This window comes from Cherax quadricarinatus, chromosome 55 (assembly GCF_038502225.1).
Source record: "Cherax quadricarinatus isolate ZL_2023a chromosome 55, ASM3850222v1, whole genome shotgun sequence".
Taxonomy (NCBI): Eukaryota; Metazoa; Arthropoda; class Malacostraca; order Decapoda; family Parastacidae; genus Cherax; species Cherax quadricarinatus.
The window spans coordinates 19,967,491-19,988,917 of record NC_091346.1 but is presented as its reverse complement, the minus strand read 5'-3'; the positions used below and the strand labels follow the sequence as shown (position 1 = coordinate 19,988,917).

General features: G+C 36.8%; 1 protein-coding gene across 1 annotated transcript in view; it reads left to right on the top strand.

The window, feature by feature from the left end:
- Positions 1-21,427, top strand: part of Gp210 (nucleoporin 210) — a gene marked incomplete at its 3' end in the record, with an annotated part of 78,295 nt that overhangs the window by 39,266 nt on the left and 17,602 nt on the right. Inside the window, 10 exon segments of the mRNA XM_070096896.1 lie at positions 697-849; positions 2,890-3,076; positions 3,855-3,993; positions 4,575-4,699; positions 6,459-6,622; positions 11,419-11,535; positions 16,283-16,475; positions 17,353-17,552; positions 18,494-18,595; positions 20,227-20,313. Coding sequence (XP_069952997.1) covers positions 697-849; positions 2,890-3,076; positions 3,855-3,993; positions 4,575-4,699; positions 6,459-6,622; positions 11,419-11,535; positions 16,283-16,475; positions 17,353-17,552; positions 18,494-18,595; positions 20,227-20,313 — 1,467 coding nt within the window.

The following is a 21,427-nucleotide window of genomic DNA, read 5'->3' as shown; positions in this document are numbered from 1 at the left end:
TCTCACTAACTGAAGAAGAGACCTTGTAAAACCCATAAAACAGAAGGTGAAGAGGCCCTACCCTTCCTCAGGAGAGTTGCCAAAAATTGAATAACTTTGTCACTTTGGAAACCTCTTTCAAGCTATTTTAAACTAAACACAAAATCAGAGTTTTGCTTTTCCTATCGTGTACTGTGTGGGGCAGGATTTATTATTTATTTTGCACACTCACCACATAAAGCCATTCTCTCATGGCTAGACCAAAATTCACCACTGGCCTATTTAAGGGTATTGTGCATACATAGATCTATGAAGCAACACTGGTTTCAGTGACATAGATATTTATTGCAGACAGTAAAAGGGTTAATCTGTTTTCACACACATTGCTCCTTCTGTAATTAGTTTGAATGATCATGGCCATTTCACTCAACATGAAAAACTCTTACTTTTATTTTAATAATTTCAATAATCATCATTTTCTCATTGTATAATGTTTTTTCATAGAAACTTTGCAACAAATTTTCCACAAGAATTTAGTCTTTACAGTATTTTGCAAAGCCTTTGTATCCATATTTTTCAATCTGATTTTCTTGCAAACAATTTTGTAGAAGTAATAAATACTTTACAGCATCTTCCACTTAATTGTATTTGATGTTTCATTCTGTTTATACACTATCTTGTATAATGAATGTAATGTATGTATATTTGTTTCTGCAGGCTATTGGTGGTTCAGGTGGTGTAATATGGAGCAGCAGCAAAACAGAAGTGGTTGGGGTATCACAGATGGGTGTATGCAAGACAAAGACTCATGGCTCTGTATCAGTTACTGCATCTATGGTACTCAACCCACATAACAAAGATGCAGCTCAGGTTAGTACAGTGAAACATCCCTATGTATCTGCCTACAGTATATGTTCGAGTATGGCCTGGGTTCACATACAGGTTAACCCTTCCCCCCCCTACCCTCTACCCCCACCTTTTTTTTTTTTCTTCTTCAAAAATGCTACTCATGTTTGCAAGTTCAGCCTGTTCTTCTGATATTCTGTGTACATACATTTTGTGTATTGTATAGATTCCTAGAAAGATAATTTATGTAAGTTCTCTTCTGATATTTATCAGAGAAGGATTACAACAATATTTAAGCCAAGACAGTGGTTTAGAGAGAGGGAAGGAGGAGGCTGAAGACATGTGCTTAAGATAAAATATATGAGGAACTGATAGTCTTGGCAGTGTTGTTGGTGAAAAAAGTTAACAAAAGTTAAGATGTCAACTTTTGGGGATGTGTTTTACCTGGAGAGTTTGCCTGGAGAGAGTTCCGGGGGTCAATGCCCCCGCGGCCCGGTCTGTGACCAGTTTAAATAAAATTTTAAATTTATGTTTATGCTGGTAAAAAATTAGTGAATTAATTTGGTTATCACAGGCCTCTAGTGTGCATTTTTAATATTAATTTTTGACCTTAAAGAGCTTTTCAACTAAGTTGTACAACTTTCTTGTAATGCAGTGGAACCTCAAATATTAAACTTAATCCGTTCCAGGAGTTAGTTCTAAATTCGAAAAGTCTGAAAAGCGAAGCCATATTTCCCATAAGAAATATGTAATGGAAGTACAATTAATCCGTTCCAGAAACCCAAAAATATTCACAAAAAAAATAAATTTTATGAAGATTAATTATAGTTTTACATACACACAACAAATATAGTGTTCAATTATGTATTAATAAGTTTAAATAAATATATAAAATAACATTATTTTCATATAGCCGGACTTGAGTCCTGGAAATGGGAAGTACAATGCCTGCACTTTAAAGGAGGGGTTTGGGATATTGGCAGTTTGGAGGGATATGTTGTGTATCTTTATATGTATATGCTTCTGAACTGTTGTATTCTGAGCACTTCTGCAAAAACAGTGATAATGTGTGAGTGTGGTGAAAGTGTTGAATGATGATGAAAGTATTTTCTTATTGGGGATTTTCTTTCTTTTTTGGGTCACCCTGCCTCGGTGGGAGATGGCCGACTTGTTGAAAAAAAAAAAATAACATTTTACTTACCTTTATTGAAGATTGGTGATGGCATCTGGAAGATAGGGAGGAGGAGAGAGGGAGTTGGGGTTAGTGTTTGGAAGGAGAATCCTCCATGAGGACTTCAGGTATCAAAGCCCTCTCTGGGGTTACTTCCCTTCTCTGTGTTTTAATGCCACTAGGACCAGCTTGAGAGTCACTGGACCCCTGTCTCACAAAATAACTGTCCAGTCCTCTGTTTCTGGTGCCTCTTTAAGATTTCCCTAAAATGGGACATGGTTCTGTTACTGAAGTTGTTGCAAAGATGGCTTGTTTCAGCTTGCTCAGGGTGGTACTTCTCCACAAACATGTAGACATCATTCCACTTGGGCATCATTCCACTTCTGTATTATTTCCTTCTTCACATCTATGGTGTTTCTCACTTTCTTTACCACAGGGGTACCACCAGCAAGTTTCAATGCTCACATTGCAGCTTATTTCACAGTCTCTCAAGCACTAAACACAATGAAATAATCATAAGATGTTTGAATGAGATAGCAGGTTAGTGTTCACTCAAGCATCAACAAAACCAGACTGGCTCACAGCGCCTGCGTGGGGACACGGACAGAGCGGGCTGCCGGACAGGTCCGGTACCCGGCGGTTCAAAAATAGGGGCGAGTTCGATAATAGGGACAAAGTTGGTTCGAAAAAAGGGTTCTATTTTCAAAGAGTTCGATAAGCGATACGTTCGAAATTTGAGGTTCCACTGTACAAGTACTGTACAGTGGAACCTTTTCTTAATGTATAGTATAAAAAATTTCATAATTTTCACTTTTTATAGAAGCACTGTGTGACCCCAATGGATTTACATTTCTCAATGAATACAATAATAATAATAATTCACTCATGTACAGATCCACATTGTCGAGGCCATAGGCTTGACACTACTCGAGGGAATTGTCGAGGTAGAAGTTGAAGAAAGGTTGCCTCTGCATGTGGCCTCGTTCACACAGTGGGATAATACTATGGTGCCTTTCACAGTGTGCCACCAGTTACCTCTGAAAGTAGAACCAGTGGAACTCAAATTCATTGCTTTACCAGGTTTGTTACACAATTTTTTTAGCCCTGCATTTTGTGCTTCATGGAAGTAGGATCTTGATGCTGGTGAATAATTTTTTATCCAGTGAATTGTAGATATTCTCCAATTCCTTACATGAAACCTGATTACCCCTTCCCTTCATATTCTTTCTGTATAAGATCCCTGCTTTGGACAATGACTATATTTTTTGATATATTGTATGTACATTTTGTGTCTTCCTAATGTACTTTTAATTATGTTTATAGCACACTGTGTGTCTCCCACCAAGGTAATGTGTCCTGAAAAAGAAGAAATACTTTCACCATCATTCACTCTATTTCTGTCTTGTCAGAATTGTGCTGATACTACAGTTCGGATGCCACTTCATACTGCAAATATTCTCACTTTTTCTTTGGAGTGCAGGCACTGTACTTCTCACATTCAGGACCTAACCAGTTTCCCTGAATCCCATCACGAAATATTACCCTGCTCACACTCCAACGGCTCGTCAAGTCCCATAAACCGTTCATCTAGATTCATTCCTATCTAACACGCTCACACGTGATTTCTGTATGTACAAGCCTCTTGCACACAAAACCTCTTTTACCCTCTCCATCCATCCTTTCCTTGGACAACCCCTACCCATCTTCCCCTCCACCACAGATTTATACACCCTCCAAGTCATCCTATTTTGTTCCATCCTCTCTAAATGACCAAACCACCTCAACGAGGCAGGGTGACCCCAAAAAAAAAGAAATGTAAAACAATGGATCTAATATAAGTTTATTCTCTGACTTTCAGACGTAAAGAAACCCACGGTTGAAAGCTCCTGTGCAGTTGTTGAAGTCGAAGGAAAAACCCCAGGGTTTTCTGCAGTTAAAGTTTCTTACCAGAGTACTAAAGGTGAACTGGCTGCTTCGACTGTGGTTGCTGCATTTAGGTAAGGCAATGTGGTTAATTTTTTTTTTTTTTTTTTTAAGCTGTTGGAAATATTTCCCAGAATGAATTTGCCGTTTCAAAAATATATGAAAGGGATAAATTTATAAATTATCAGAAGAGATTTGATTGAGTGACAGTCCAAGAAATATGCTAAAAGCTCCATGACTGAATTCTTTGTTTCTTTATGTGCTTCAGAGTTAATATAATACATGGATACTGTATTTTCAGTGTTAAATCATTTGTGTGTAAAACTGTACTTACAAACTGAAACACGGACTGGAGCATTTTCAGCATTTATGGACATTAAGAAAGTTGATAAGTTCATGATAACAGGTTTAAAATACAGAAATGGTATAACTGGATAGGAGGTGCTTGTGTTTAGTTATTTTAGTCATAAATGTATAGTAATGTGCTAGTAACTAAGTCACTGGGTTTTGATAGCACTAGATATTGTTAAATATGGATGCCATACCAAGAATTTAAGTACATTAAAACTTACTTTGAATGTATTCTGCTTGGTTAGGCACTGCATTAATAAAAAAATGTCAAAATCCTTTAATTGTGTTTGATTTTTCTTTCAAGGCCTCTTACTCCTATTAACCCATCATCTGGAAGGACAGTTCTAGCTTTAGGTTCTTCAAGGATTATACTGTTTGAAGGTGGTCCTTTACCTTGGATAAGCAAACCGTCTTCTCACACTGCCAAAGGTTGGTTCTCTGATTTCCTTGTCATTCCTGAAGTCATCATTCCTCACAATAATGAATGTTCCTTCCATGCATGCAGAAACTTCTTGAATAATTGGTTGACTACATAAAATTTATTTTCATCTATTTTTTGCTTGTTTATACTCATGTTTTTCACTTAACCTCACACTACTCATTGTTGTAAGTTTTTAATAGCTAGTCTTGTCCAATGGTCTTATTTTCATTTTCAAAGCTAACCACTTTTAACGTTTACTTTATTGATTAAGCAGGAAGTATCTCGCAATACAAGTCATTATCTCGGTCATACGTCAACTACTCATTAATTTCAACCATTAACCAACACTCAGATAATCTGCATTAAATCAGTCTTTGAATAATTGCAGCCATAGGTCAACTTTTCAATAATTTGTCTCAAATTAACCTTTAATTAAGATCAACCATAAGTCAACTCCTCTTCCCAAAACAAAGGACCAAAACTATGTGAGAGCTGAAGTGATGCATTGTCTGTTCATAAGAATGGTGAGAAATTGAGGAGTATAGCAGTTTACAAATTAGAATGAGCAAAAATTATGCTTTGCAAGAAGCTTTCATGAAAGGCTTTGTGAGACAGAACTGAATGTGGAGGTGATGCAGTAGTATGTGAAGAAGACTTCAGTCATCAGGGGAGATAGAATAATCTGAGAATACATGGGAGTACATGGTAAAGACAGATAACACTGGACTTGAAAATCTACTGAGGCTATATGGTGAGAACTATCTACTACTCAGAGTAATGACTGTTTCGTATTATCTAGGTGTCTGAGGGAAGGTTAAAAGTGCAGAAGGCTCTCTTCTTACTCTCCACTCCCTCAACCACTGCTAGCATGAAAACCTGAAAAAATATACCATGTAGGTATTTGAAAAACGGCATGGAATCTACAGGAGAGATGGAGCTAGGCAGGAGGTGTGGGTTACAACTACCTCTACTAAATTAGTACTTTTCCTACCCTAAATTATGTTATTCTACTGCCACTTTCTGAGCTGTGTGTACCAGTGGTTCTACTTCTGGTTACCACCAGTTCTGTTCTGACTATCATAACCCTCTATCTTCTACCACCATTACTATTACTGACTCGATTGGGATGATTGCCATTTTGCAGATGCATTCGCTGGACAGACATCAGGAATCTGTTGACTTCAGAATACCCTGTCTATTGAATGCATATGACAGGCTGCATGGGTTTAGTGAGTGGTTGAGTAAGGTAATGAGTGTCCTATGCAACAGCTTGCTCCTGTCCCCTCTCACTATACCCTAAATGTTACTGGTCACTATAACTTACTGCATTTTGTAACAAATGGTATGGGCTGACCCAGCAATTTTGACTTGTTATTGTGTACAGAGCATGTAATTCTGAAGACATAGGCAGTTCTTCCCACAAGGGGTGTTGGTATGTTGCAGTTTTTTAACTGTAGTGTAGGTGCACCTCTGGCAAGACAGTGATGAAGTGAATGATGATCAAAGGGTTTCTTCTTTTTTTGATCGCCCAGCCTTGGTGTAAAACGGCCGATGTGTTAAAAAAAAAAAAAAAAAAAAGGCACAATTTGTATTTAGTTGAATCTTATGCTTGCAAAATGCCTGAGTGAGCTAATGTAGATGCATTTTGTGGAAGAAGCCTCCATTACTGTACCCTTTTCAACTAATTTTATAAATCTACTGAACCTGAATTCTTATTGAGTTTATATAAGTAAATTTATATTGTGTTTTTCTCATTTTATATTTCAGTCAAGATAGACAACACAGATATGGTAAGAGTGAAGCTTTTAGGTGAAACTAAGAAACATTCTGATATACATGCTGTGGAAGTATTGTGCCTTGATCTTGGCGAGTTTACACTCACTCTTACTGTTGGAAACTCTCCATCTCCAACTCTTCCTCATCCTCGAAGTGTAAGTTATTTTGTAGTGAAGCTAGAGCATGTGTAGTATGTTTTTTGTTTCTCTGTTTTGTGAAAAGCCAAAATTTTATGATTAGCTACTAAAGTGTTGCCTATCATCTGAAGAAGGTTTTTTTTTTTATTTTAGATTTTTTACAATATTAATGTTAATTTTTTAGTAGTAGAGTATAATAAATTTCAGCCATTTATGAAATTTTTCTTGTTGCTATTCCTATTCTTGTAAATGGTTTAACCCTTTCAGGGTCCGTGCCATAGTTCTTCGGCTTTGAGTTCTGGGTTCAAATTGTAGTTCTACGCCATGAGCTCAGCTCACTCAGATAAGCTGTGAGTGGTAAATTTGGGCCTAAATATGAGAGAATACATTTATGTGGTAAGTGTGCACCACATAAAACAAATTCTGCAGCACACAGTGCATAATGAGAAAAGACTGAGACCGTAATTTTGGATTAAAACAGCGACTTTGCAGTGTTTTTTTGTATGTTTTTTATAGTTGTATTTGTGATTTCTTGGTCTCATTTGATGGAATGGAAGATATATTACAGAAATAGAGATGATTTTGATTGGTTTTAGCGCTGAAAATGGCTTGAAACTGAGCTCAAAGTAGCAGAAACGTTAAATTTTTGCCCATGTTCAAGAGTAAACAACTCACATCACTCATCCAATACACGTCAGCTGGTGGGTCTTATGTGCGTTCACAAATGCGCTGATGTTATTTATGCAATAATTACAATATTGCATAAAAGTAAATCTTCCATTTCTTTTGAATAAAAATTCATTATGTTAATAAAAAATCAAAATGGAATTCATTTGTAAAGCCTGAAAACGTAACTAATGAGCAAAGGAAATACTGGTTTAGTGCCAGGACTGCCTGCATTGTTTATTCTGGGCCCTATTTTGAAGTAAGAATATTTTGAACTGCTGGTTTAGTGCCAGGAATGCTTGCATTGTTTATTCTGGACCCTATTTTGAAATAGGAATATTTTGAACTTTTTGATAAATTGGCCAAACTACCAATTTCTGATCACTTTATTGGGTAGTTGAAACAGTTGACTTGGTGATTTCTTGTGCTCAATTGATAAAATTAATACTAGCGAAATGGCTAATAATTTGGTCGACTGGAATAATGTAATTGGCCTAAAATGGGAGTCAGAGTCGGCAAAATTGCCGATGCGTAAATATCACTGATGCATCAAAATTCGTGAGAGCATGATTTCGTCAGTTTTCCATCAAATTTTGTACTTTTTGTTTTATTACCTTCAGAAAAAAATTCTCTACCATTTCATAAGAAAAAAATAATTTTTTTTTATGAAATTCTTGGACCCTGTGGACACATATCAGATTTTGGGTCTGGACCCTGAAAGGGTTAAAAAGCTGAGAGAATTATTATAGTCTGTTAATCTTAATTTGGGTTATAAATTCAGTATATGCAGTATAAAAGTTCAGATTTCTTTCTTCCTGTAATATAAAGCATTAACTTTATATTCTCAAAATCTTGGTTCTCAAAAGAAAAAAGAGGAACCTAAAGACAGTGATGTCATGATTGAGAGTAATGTGTAGTGTGAATGTTATACAGAGAATTTCAGCCCCCCAATTCTGGGTCACTTTAACACTGTGGTGAGGTTATAGTTTATGCCTAGGAGTAGGATGTGTCTTCTGTAGGTGGGGAGTGCCACTCTTCTCTGTATGGGGATGCCACTCTCCATAGGCTGCTTGCCTGAGAACCCAGCATCTCTTTCAGCATAAATGGTGAGAATATTTTCCCTTTCATTTTAGATTTGCTCACACTCTTGGCCAGTGACATGAAAAATTTTATAGACATGAATTGTGAAATGTAAAAAAATACATTTTGAGGAGTTTTACTTGCAGATTGGGAAGCTAAAGATACAGACGAGTCACAGGGAAGTCAGAAAGAATTTCTACAGTCTCAGGGTGGATGGGAAGTGGAATGACCCTGATGAAGTGGGAGAGGCAGACTTTATGCATGATTTTAAGAATAGCTATGACAGGGCCAACAAGGCTAGGAGAGTGAATCTGGCAAGTGGCAGATTCAGAGGTGGAGCCAGGAGTTAAGACTCAAACCCTGTATTGTGACCCCTGAATGGGTCACAATGTATATAATGTATATTACCTGTTCATGTAATTTTATATTGCTTATATTTGCGATATTAGCTAAATTGTAAATATATTGCTTTATATTATTATTTGACTTAGTTATATTATTAGGTAGGATGTAATATTTATATATTATTCAGTGCTCATAGTTCGAGTGTTAAGTAGCTGACAGCATTGCCTAACTATCGCTCCGCTTGTTTCCCTGCCGGCTTCTCTGTGTTGCTGGGCAACAGCAGTCCATGGAGAGTCACGTGATCAGGGGGGATGATCACACCTCACCAGGAGTGAGTGTCGGCCTGGCCTGCGCTGATTATTGTCGGTTGGACGTTGCTTCTAACAAGAGGTCCCTCTACTGCTCTACCTTGTGGGCCCTTGTTGGAAGATCGTCTCTGTCGCTTTCTTGTTGTTGGTTCTGTGTAACTCTGTTCACAGAACATGGTCTAGACTTAGTGATTTTTGATGTACTGTGGTTGTGTGTCGCATAGACACTCTGAGAAACTCAGGTCCTGAGCTGTAGCTTCTGACCTAATTTGTACTGGTATCTGTGTACTGTCACAGTCGGGGATTTTCTAATGCTGAACTTAGATTCAGTAGTATGGGAGTTTTGTGACTTGTGGAGGATCTGCAGATGGTCCCTACTTAGTGTCGTTATATTATCTCCTTGTTCCTGATTCTGTGTCGCTGTTGCTTGTTTTATTGCTGTTCGGCTTAACAGTCGCTTTATTGTTCAAGCAAGCTGTTCTGATTGCCAGGTTGGTCAAGAAGTTAGTTTGTGAGGACTTTTAGTCAGTCACTGGTTAAGTCTAGTCGAGTCTTGAGACATAGCGAACTACTTAGAGCACTTACACACATACACACAAACTTACTTGTATATATTTGTACGTTGTTATTAAATGCTAACACTGTACCAGACAGTACTTAAAAGCCATAAAGATGTGATATGTGCCTTCAGCACAATACTACTGTACACGAGAGAAGTGTAGGAACTTGTATCCTATATTCAATTGATTACTTTAATTTACTTTGATAATATAAGCCTAGACAACTTTGTTATTAATAAACTTATTAAATTTTAATCTCTTTAGTAAGTAGCCTACCAGTTGTAATCCTGAAGCACTATTGAATCTTAATAAATTCTGATGGATAATTGGACCAGGATACTGACTACTTGTTACAAAAACCTAGTAACAGGCTGGATGCTAGAAGGGCAGTCCTCTCTAGTATTCACTGGAGATCTCTATCATTATTAGATACCGCATTTTTTGTAACACCCTGCAACTACATACATATAGTTGAATACAGCATTTGAATGAATATTATTCTTTTTATTAACACATCAGCCGTTTCCCACCAAGGCAGGGTGGCCCGAAAAAGAAAAACGTCCATCATCATTCACTCCATCACTGTCTTGCCAGAGGCATGTTTTCACTACAGTTATAAAACTGCATCATTAACACCCCTCCTTCAGAGTGCCAGCACCGTACTTCCCATCTCCAGAAATCAAGTCCAGCCTGCCGGTTTCCCAGAATCCCTTCATAAATGAATGAATGATGGTGAAAATTTTTTTTTGGCCCACCTTACTTTAATGAGAGTTAGCCTGCAAGGTTAAAAAAAAAAAAAGTTTAAATTAACATAATTAATTTGGGAAAAAAATTATTTTTTCTTATGAAATAATAGAGAATCTTTTCCCGATGGTAATGACACCAAAAGTACGAAATTTGGTCGAAAACTCACGGAATTACGCTCTCGTGAAGTTAGCGGTCTCAGCGACATATACGCATCGGTGATTTTGCCAAATTTTAGCCCTGTTTTTGGCCAATTCTGTTGTTCCAGTTGATCAGACTCATAGCTATTTCTTTAGAACTTCATTTTTTCTATCTCTTGAGTACAAGAAACCGCCCATTTACCAATTTGAACTATCCAGTAAAGTGGTCAGAAATTGGCAATTTGGCCAATTTCACGCAAATTGAAAAAGATGCCAGTTTCAAAATAGGGTCCAGAATAAACAATGTAGACATTCTTGGCACTAAAATAACATATCCTCTGTTCATTAGTCACGTCTCTAGGCCCCTCTTATATTACTATTGCTTTCTATTTTGATTTTTTATTCATACAGAAAAATACAAAATTTACTGTTATGCAGACTACTGCATTATTGTAAAAATGGTATAAATAATATCAGTGCACTAGTGAAAGAATATTAGACTCCCCAGTTGAAGTTTATTGGACGTGTGGTGTGATTTGCTTACTCCTGAACATTGGTAAAAATCGAACATTTCCTCTACTTTGAGCTCAATTTCAAGGTCGTTTTCATCGTGAAAGTAATCAAAATCATCTCTATTTCTGTAATATGTTTTCCATTTTATCACCTGAGACCATGAAAACAAGAATACAACGATAAATACTATACGAAAATACACTTCAAAGTCGGCGTTTTAATCCAAAAAAGCGGTCAGTTTTTTTTCTCATTACGCACTGCATGCTGCAGGATTTTTTTTATGTGGTGCACACTGACCACACAGACCCATTCTCTCACATGTGGGCCTACCAGCTTTCTCCCGCTTGATTTGAAGCCGCTAGAATTTACGCATATAAATACGTCAGAAACAGTGGTGCGTAAGACGTATGTATACGACCGAAACAGTCAAAGGGTTAATTATGATCTTTCTCCATCAGGTTAGTTCAACTCTGAAAGTTGTGTGTGCATTGCCAGATGCAATTAGTTTGGCAGCTGTTATAAAGAGACCTGTTGCTGCTCAGTCACCTTGTCCAGCTGTAGCAGAGATTGGGGTGGTAAGTTAATATAAAGAATACAAGTAATATGATTAAAACTTCATTAGCCATAGTTAATCATCAAAAGAGTTTGCATTGCATTAGATTAATACTCCTTTAAATAGTTTGTGAGCATGAGGGGAAAATTAGGTAAATGAAAGAAAAAAAAAAAAGGTTTCTAGCTTATCCATTCTCTATATCTGTGATCTTAGTTTATGAATTCAGATTTTTTGCCTTTAAAGTTCACTTGGCTGTCCTGCAAATTATGCTTACTGTGATGCTAAAAAGCTAAACCCAGTTCTCTAATTAAGACACCAGTATTTTGCCTTCCCTGTTTCTAATTTACTAACACTCTTATACAGTACACTGTGGATATTAAACATGTCAAACTAAAGCTCTTGAAAGAATGTGGTGCTGTTTATATTTATATATATATATATATATATATATATATATATATATATATATATATATATATATATATATATATATATTTTTTTTTTTTTTTTTTTTTTCAACAAGTCGGCCGTCTCCCACCGAGGCAGGGTGACCCAAAAAAAGAAAGAAAATCCCCAATAAAAGAAAATACTTTCATCATCATTCAACACTTTCACCACACTCGCACATTATCACTGTTTTTGCAGAGGTGCTCAGAATACAACAGTCTAGAAGCATACACATATAAAGATACACAACATATCCCTCCAAACTGCCAATATCCCAAACCCCTCCTTTAAAGTGCAGGCATTGTACTTCCCATTTCCAGGACTCAAGTCCGACTATATGAAAATAACCGGTTTCCCTGAATCCCTTCACTAAATATTACCCTGCTCACACTCCAACAGATCGTCAGGTCCCAAGTACCATTCGTCTCCATTCACTCCTATCTAACACGCTCACGCACGCTTGCTGGAAGTCCAAGCCCCTTACCCACAAAACCTCCTTTACCCCCTCTCTCCAACCCTTTCGAGGACGACCCCTACCCCGCCTTCCTTTCCCTATAGATTTATATGCTTTCCATGTCATTCCACTTTGATCCATTCTCTCTAAATGACCAAACCACCTCAACAACCCCTCTTCTGCCCTCTGACTAATACTTTTATTAACTCCACACCTTCTCCTAATTTCCACACAACGAATTTTCTGCATAATATTTACACCACACATTGCCCTTAAACAGGACATCTCCACTGCCTCCAACCGTCTCCTCGCTGCTGCATTTACCACCCAAGCTTCACACCCATATAAGTGTGTTGGTACTACTATACTTTCATACATTCCCTTCTTTGCCTCCATAGATAACGTTTTTTGACTCCACATATACCTCAACGCACCACTCACCTTTTTTCCCTCATCAATTCTATGATTAACCTCATCCTTCATAAATCCATCCGCCGACACGTCAACTCCCAAGTATCTGAAAACATTCACTTCTTCCATACTCCTCCTCCCCAATTTGATATCCAATTTTTCTTTATCTAAATCATTTGACACCCTCATCACCTTACTCTTTTCTATGTTCACTTTCAACTTTCTACCTTTACACACATTCCCAAACTCATCCACTAACCTTCGCAATTTTTCTTTAGAATCTCCCATAAGCACAGTATCATCAGCAAAAAGTAACTGTGTCAATTCCCATTTTGAATTTGATTCCCCATAATTTAATCCCACCCCTCTCCCGAACACCCTAGCATTTACTTCTTTTACAACCCCATCTATAAATATATTAAACAACCATGGTGACATTACACATCCCTGTCTAAGACCTACTTTTACCGGGAAGTAATCTCCCTCTCTTCTACACACCCTAACCTGAGCCTCACTATCATCATAAAAGCTCTTTACAGCATTTAGTAACTTACCACCTATTCCATATACTTGCAACATCTGCCACATTGGTCCTCTATCCACTCTATCATATGCCTTTTCTAGATCCATAAATGCAATAAAAACTTCCCTACCTTTATCTAAATACTGTTCACATATATGCTTCAATGTAAACACTTGATCTACACATCCCCTACCCACTCTGAAGCCTCCCTGCTCATCCGCAATCCTACATTCTGTCTTACCTCTAATTCTTTCAATTATAACCCTACCGTATACTTTTCCTGGTATACTCAGTAAACTTATTCCTCTATAATTTTACAGTCTCTTTTGTCCCCTTTCCCTGTATATAAAGGGACTATACATGCTCTCCGCCAATCCCTAGGTACCTTCCCCTCTTTCATACATTTATTAAACAAAAGTACCAACCACTCCAACACTATATCCCCCCCTGCTTGTAACATTTCTGTCATGATCCCATCAGTTCCAGCTGCTTTACCCCCTTTCATTCTACGTAATGCCTCACGTACCTCCACCACACTTACATTCTGCTCTTCTTCACTCCTAAAAGATGGTATACCTCCCTGGCCAGTGCATGAAATTACCGCCTCCCTTTCTTCCTCAACATTTAAAAGTTCCTCAAAATATTCTCGCCATCTACCTAATACCTCCCTCTCCCCATCTACTAACTCCCCTACTCTGTTTTTAACTGACAAATCCATACTTTCCCTAGGCTTTCTTAACTTGTTTAACTCAGTCCAAAAATTTTTCTTATTTTCATTAAAATTTCTTGACAGTGCCTCTCTCACTCTATCATCTGCTCTCCTTTTGCACTCTCTCACCACTCTCTTCACCTTTTTTTTACTGTCCATATACTCTGCTCTTCTTATAACACTTCTGCTTTGTAAAAACCTCTCATAAGCTACCTTTTTCTCTTTTATCACACCCTTTACTTCATCATTCCACCAATCACTCCTCTTTCCACCTGCCCCCACCCTCCTATAACCACAAACCTCTGCCCCACATTTTAATACTGTATTTTTAAAACTATTCCAACCCTCTTCAACCCCCCCAACTACTCATCTTTGCACTAGCCCACCTTTCTGCCAACAGTCGCTTATATCTCCCCCGAACTTCCTCCTCCCTTAGTTTATACACTTTCACCTCCCTCTTACTTGTTGTTGCCACCTTCCTCTTTTCCCATCTACCTCTTACTCTAACTGTAGCTACAACTAAATAATGATCCAATATATCAGTTGCCCCTCTATAAACATGTACATTCTGGAGCCTACCCATCAACCTTTTATCCACCAATACATAATCTAACAAACTACTTTCATTACGTGCTACATCATACCTTGTATATTTATTTATCCTCTTTTTCATAAAATATGTATTACTTATTACCAAATCTCTTTCTACACATAGCTCAATTAAAGGCTCCACATTTACATTTACCCCTGGAACCTCAAATTTACCTGCTGCTCCCTCCATAACATTTTTACCCACTTTAGCATTGAAATCCCCAACCACCATTACTCTCTCACTTGATTCAAAACTCCCCACGCATTCACTCAACATTTCCCAGAATCTCTCTCTCTCCTCTACACTTCTCTCTTCTCCAGGTGCATATACGCTTACTATAACCCACTTTTCACATCCAATCTTTATTTTACTCCACATAATCCTTGAATTTATGCATTTGTAGTCCCTCTTTTCCTGCCATAGCTTATCCTTCAACATTATTGCTACTCCTTCTTTAGCTCTAACTCTATTTGAAACCCCTGACCTAATCCCATTTATTCCTCTCCATTGAAACTCTCCCACCCCCTTCAGCTTTGTTTCACTTAAAGCCAGGACATCGTTTCTTCTCATTCATAACATCCACAATCATCTCTTTCTTATCATTTGCACAACATCCACGCACATTCAGACTTCCCACTTTGACAATTTTCTTCTTCTTATTCTTTTTAGTAATCTTTACAGGAAAAGGGGTTACTAGCCCATTGTTCCCGGCATTTTAGTTGACTTTTACAACACGCATGGCTTACGGAGGAAAGATTCTTATTCCACTTCCCCATGGATATAAAAGGAAAAGTAATAAGACCAAGAACTATTAAGATAAAATCAAAGAAAACTCAGATGAGTGTGTATAAATAAACGTGTACATGTATGTGTAGTGTGACCTAAGTGTAAGTAGAAGTAGCAAGACGTACCTGTAATCTTGCATATTTATGAGACAGACAAAAGACACCAGCAATCCTACCATCATGTAAAACAATTACAGGCTTTCGTTTTACACTCACTTGGCAGGACGGTAGTACCTCCCTGGGTGGTTGCTGTCTGTGTAACTACGTAGCTTTTTTCTAACCACTATATCCAGATCTTTCTTTCAACAAACCAGCCATGTTCCACCAAAGCAGGGTGGCCCAAAAAGAAAAACTAGTTTCTCTTTTTACAGAAGGGGTTACTAGCCTCTTGCTCCTGGCATGTTAGTTGCCTCTTACGACACGCATAGCTTATGGAGGTAGAATTCTGTTCCACTTCCCCATGGAGCTATATCCAGATGTGTATTAATTCAGGCAAGAAAAATTTACTGTTACCTGCCAGATTAGACATTGTTGTTCCCTGATTACGATCAGCTCCCAACTCGACCGATTATGTAAGTGTATTTTTGTAAGTGCTTTTGTGCGTGTATTTTTGGAGGTCTGAAACGGACTAATCTAATTCACAATATTCCTTATGGGAACAAATTTGGTCTCTAACGGCACCCGAACAGACTTCTGGAATGAAATAATATCGTAAGGCGGGGGTCCACTGTATTGTATATTATTATATCTTCATTACATTATACTGTAGTTTTACATTGTGCTGGTTGGATTAGGTCAACTTACTGTATATAAATCTGAATAACTTATTTTCTTTTTATATATTACAGTCTGTTGCTCACTGTTATAAATCACTTTTAATGGAAGTGATTGTAACAGACTCTGATAATCGTAAGTTTGACAACATATCCTCCTTGGTCTTCAAATGGAGTTTGTCAAATGAGTCCTTAGCAGTTATTCCTGATGAGCCTTCCAGCCTCATGCAAGTCACTACTATACATGGCTTCAGCCTTCCAGTGAAAAGTAAGTAAATGAAGAATCTACTTTTAAACATATCCACTCTACCCACTAGCTGTAGTGAAAGAATATAAAAAAATAGTTATTACATTGCTTAGGAAGTGAAAAACAAGCAAGAATACATTTAAACGAATTTATATATAGGATAGGGTCTTTACCAAGGGACTATAGTTGGAAATAATGCTCCTAGATGAGCTTCAGGTAAATTAATAAGCATTTCTTTAACACAAAAGTGGTAAAGAAATAGAATTATCTGAGAAAAAGCAGTTGAAGCAAACTCCAAACAGTGGTTCAAAAAGAGGTATAACAGCTGAATCACATCACTGGGTAAAAAAATTAAGGCAGGACCAAGAGCTAGAGCTCACCCCATTCAGATTCATAGATAATTACACAGATATAAAGGTCAAGGGAGAATCTGAGTTAGAAGTCAAATATATTTGGAAAAAATTGTGAATCAGACCACTGTACTGCACTTTAGGTATATGCTCTGGAATAATCTGAACTGAAGCAAGTCTGGTGACCCATCTGTCATGTCTTCTCACTTTAGCTTGTGTTTATCCATCCTACTAGTGGAAAATGAGAAAGATGACCACTTTTTCCAAGTTTTTCCATCACAGCCCACCAGGTCTTAAAAGACATGCACCTTTTCCAAACAATTTTTGATGCAGCAAAACTAACTATTGATTCACAGATCAATTTAAGATTTATTGTGTTGGCTTACCTTGATGTAACATTGTATTTGTCAAGTGAACTCAACAATGTTATGTAAATACTGCAAGAGAATTCAAATAATACCTTTACAGTGGTTTTTGCCATCCACTAACCTTTTATAACATTTCATCATATATGCAAAAAACTACAGTAGTTTAATTTTTTATTGCAGCCCATCAGATGCTAAATCCCATTGGAGAAGTGGGAGAAGTGATAGTCGGAGTGAAACTTACTGGTTTCAACAAGTTGGCGTCTGAAGCAGCCATACAACATACACTGTCTTCCCTCTCAGCTTCTTTGCCACTCAGACTAGTTCAGGATGCCATGTTGAAACCACCATCTGCAGTTCTGTATCAGCATAAAGATAATAAGGTACAGTGGAAGCAAGCATTCTCTTAAATTTTATATGTATACATCATACAGGAAGATCTGTTATTCAGAATAATGCATATGCAAGTATATGTGAGTTTTGGAAACTAGATATAATGCCAGTTTGGGTGAAAATAATTTGATTTTGAAATTTTATGAAAAGACTTGTTGATTTACTTTGATTCATTTGTGTACTTCATAAGAGGTAAACTTCATTTTCCCAGTCAGTTAACCAAGAAATAAATATATTTACAAACATAATAAATATTTGTCACTGACAAACAAATTCACACAGACAAAATGAAATGAAAGATGAGTGTTGTTGATTTTGGTCTCCCACTGAGGTAGACTTCTAAAGAGGGCCTTGGCCATAAGCTAGAATATCTAATACTCCTCTTAACTTTATTTTCATTATGGGTTTTTTTGCAAAGTGATTTGGTTTTGAGAAAAACCCATTACAGTGTATTTGGAAAAATGGATTGTAAGAATGCTATTGGGAAATTAAGAAGTGTATGTGCAGGAGGTTCATACATAGTTTGGAAGGGTGTTTCAAAGATGTGAAAACAATAGAAAACAGGAAGATGGTAGAATAAGAAGTATATATATGGTGATTGAAAAACTGGAAGAAAGAAGTGCAGCAGAAGGAAGTGAATGTATAAAGATGTGTAGGTGTGGATGTATCAGCAGAGGGGTGAATGAAGGATGAGGTAAATTACAGGTTAGTGAAGGAAAGTATATTTAAGTTTGTCTGATTGCATAATGGGAAATATTGAGTATGCAGGTACTGATTAATATGTTTTAAATGGGCTTGAAGCATGATTTTTGAATGTTGTAGAGGTTGAAGATTATGGAAGTGTTGTGTCTGAGATCAGTGTGTGGTGTGAATAATTGTTATAATGAAGTTGCAGTGATTTAACATTGTTAATTTAAATTATATTTTACAGTTGGATTTAAGTGTAACAGGAGGTTCGGGATTCTTTGAGCTTCAGACTACAGAAAGTGATGTGGCTACTGTCTCATATATGGATAAGGACAGGATGGTTTATGTAAGTACAGTATCTTCAGTTCTGATTCTCTTTCCTTGTAGAAAGAGTATGATGTTGAATCTGTCCTTAACCTTTCAAATGCCCTTGTCCATATTAAATTCCTATATGGATTCACTTTAAATATTTCAGACACCATTTACCAGTCACAACAGTTCAGTGTTTGTTTGATGGTCTTACCTACTATGTAATGACAGATTTTTGCACAATACATGATGCAATATTATAAGGTAGTTATAAATAATGAGCTACAAATCAGTGTTATGCTAAGTCAGAATTCTTTCTTTATTGTGAAATGTATTAATTTAGGTTTCCTAGATCATGGTGTCGACTTCCCTTTTTTGAGAGGGCGAAGTGACACAGCATTTACCATGTTGTGGTCCTATGTGTTGTTTTTCTCAATGCATCCCAGTGGCTCTGTTGGAAGATAGCTGGCCATCTACTTATCCTATAAGTATAGCCTTATACTTGAGCTGTAAAATGGCCAGTGTTTACAGTAGTTGCCATCAGTGATGTCCTGGCCTGATCATTACAGCCAACTTTTTCAGAATAATGAAGCCTCTACATGTCAACTTAGGAGTTATACCCTTTAGTCATTTAATGTTGGGCATTATAGCTGCTGTTCCTAAAAGTATAGTAAATGCTTAGAACATGACATCACATGGCTTGATTTTGTGCACTGTAAATCAAAAAGTGAACTTGGATGCACTCAAGATTTTTAATATTTCTCAGTGAATCATGAAAGAGTCAGCTAACATGAAATTTTCATATTGCCTTGTATAGATTTCCATAGCATCAAGTTACATGCTAAATCTGGATACTAAATGGCATCGCATTTTTTTTTTCCCTCTGCTTTCCTGTTGAGCAGTTTTGCCATTAATGATTTTGGAAATTTTCCTCACCCCATCTCATCTCTGGATGTAAGCAATTGTACTCAAGAATTCTAGTGATGTTGGAGGTGCCAAGAAGAGTAATAGTCATGAAACTATGATATAAATACATGTTTCAGAGAACCAACAAGTTGATGAATTAGACATGTGTGCAGCATTTGGGTATTTTTATTGTGGAAACATCTCGCCACAATGGCTTCATCAGCCCAATACAAAGAAGAATGGTGAAGATCAGAAGGAGTTTGAGGTAGTGAATCCCTCACTCTGGAGTTGATGTAATCAGTCCGTTAATCTTGATTAGAGTGCAGCCCCTTCTTTGTGCATATGCTGTATTCTAATCAAGATCGATAGACTTATTACGTCAGCTCTAGGCTGAGGGACTGATTACCTCAAACTCCTTCTGATCTTCGCCATTGTTCTTTGAATTGGACTGATGAAGTTACTGTGTGGCAAAACATTTCCACAGTAAAGATACCTAAGTGTTGTACATGTCTAATTGTGAAACTGGTGGTACAGTGTTGATGAAGGTGAGATTTTCTAGACATTCTTCAAGGTGCATGTGAGATGGAAAGTGTTCATCCTTCTGGTCTGAGGGAACCATCCATTTACCCTTAGCCCATTAACATGTACTGTATATTATTTCAATTTATTTTTATAAAAATAACCTTTGAAATTTTAATAGAAGATAAGCTGTAAATATATTGTGAAAAATATTAATGTTGCCAATACTATTGATGTTTGCAGGTTCAGCCTCTGTCAGACGGAGAGCTGATAGTGTCACTTGTTGATGTATGTTTACAAGCAGAAAGGCCAGCTACTTCACATGTCAAGGTAATTATGTACCAGCTTATTAGCCAGTTAGTATTTGCCTAATTCTATGATTAATACACATAGACACTTGGTGTTAAGAGGGCTTATTTTAAAATAAGGGGTATTTATAAATAGGCAGTACACAAAATTTAATAAAGGTTAAAAGAAACAATCAAACTGTTAAAAAATTAAAATTTATTACTTTATTTACAAACACAAACACTAGTACAGCAAGTTAATATAATAATTAAATACTTTAATCTAGTAATGGTAAAATTCCTAAATTGTAATTATTAACACTTTCCTAATTTAATGTGCTAACTTAAATAACACGGGAACTCAGCCTTTATTCCACATTTGACCATTAAATCAGCTGAGCAACCATATCTGATAGCAGAAGCAAACAAAACCATGCATGTATGAGCATATACACCAGTGGTAGTCTCCAGGCATTGGAACCTGTTTCTTTTGCTTTTTCCAATTATTATTATCGAGACCTTTTTTTTTTTTTTCTGAAACATCGGCCTTTTCCCACCAAGGTAGGGTGACCCAAAAAGAAAGAAAAAAAAATATTTTCATCATCATTCAACACTTTCACCATCACTCACATAAATCACTGTCTTTGCTGGGACACTTGGATACGACAATTTAGAAGTCCCTCCAAACTGCCAATATCCCAAACTTAAATCTAGGCATATTTATCATTAATGGACAGAACAAACTGTACTTTAAATCTAATAGAAACTGACTTTTTTTTCTTTCTTTAAACTACTCGAAAGTGAATTGAAAATTGGTATACAGTTAGGCATTATAGCATGCCATACCATATTGAAATAGCAAAATTCTTTGTTACTCTTATGTAGAAAGGGGGTTAAAGTAACAGTTTTATAAGGATTTTTTTTTTTTTTTTTTTTTTTTTTTAATAATTTTTCTAGTTAGGTCGAACCTCTAAAGTATATGTTGCCACCATTATAACATTTTCCAATACATGTATTCTATATTTTTCCAACAAATGGCCCTCATTAGAGGCTTTTAATTGAATTTGCATTACCTGCAAATTTGAGTAAATGTGAATACTTGTTTTTGCATGCATAAACAGATGCATAAGTAAATATTCTCTGCATTGATAGATAGC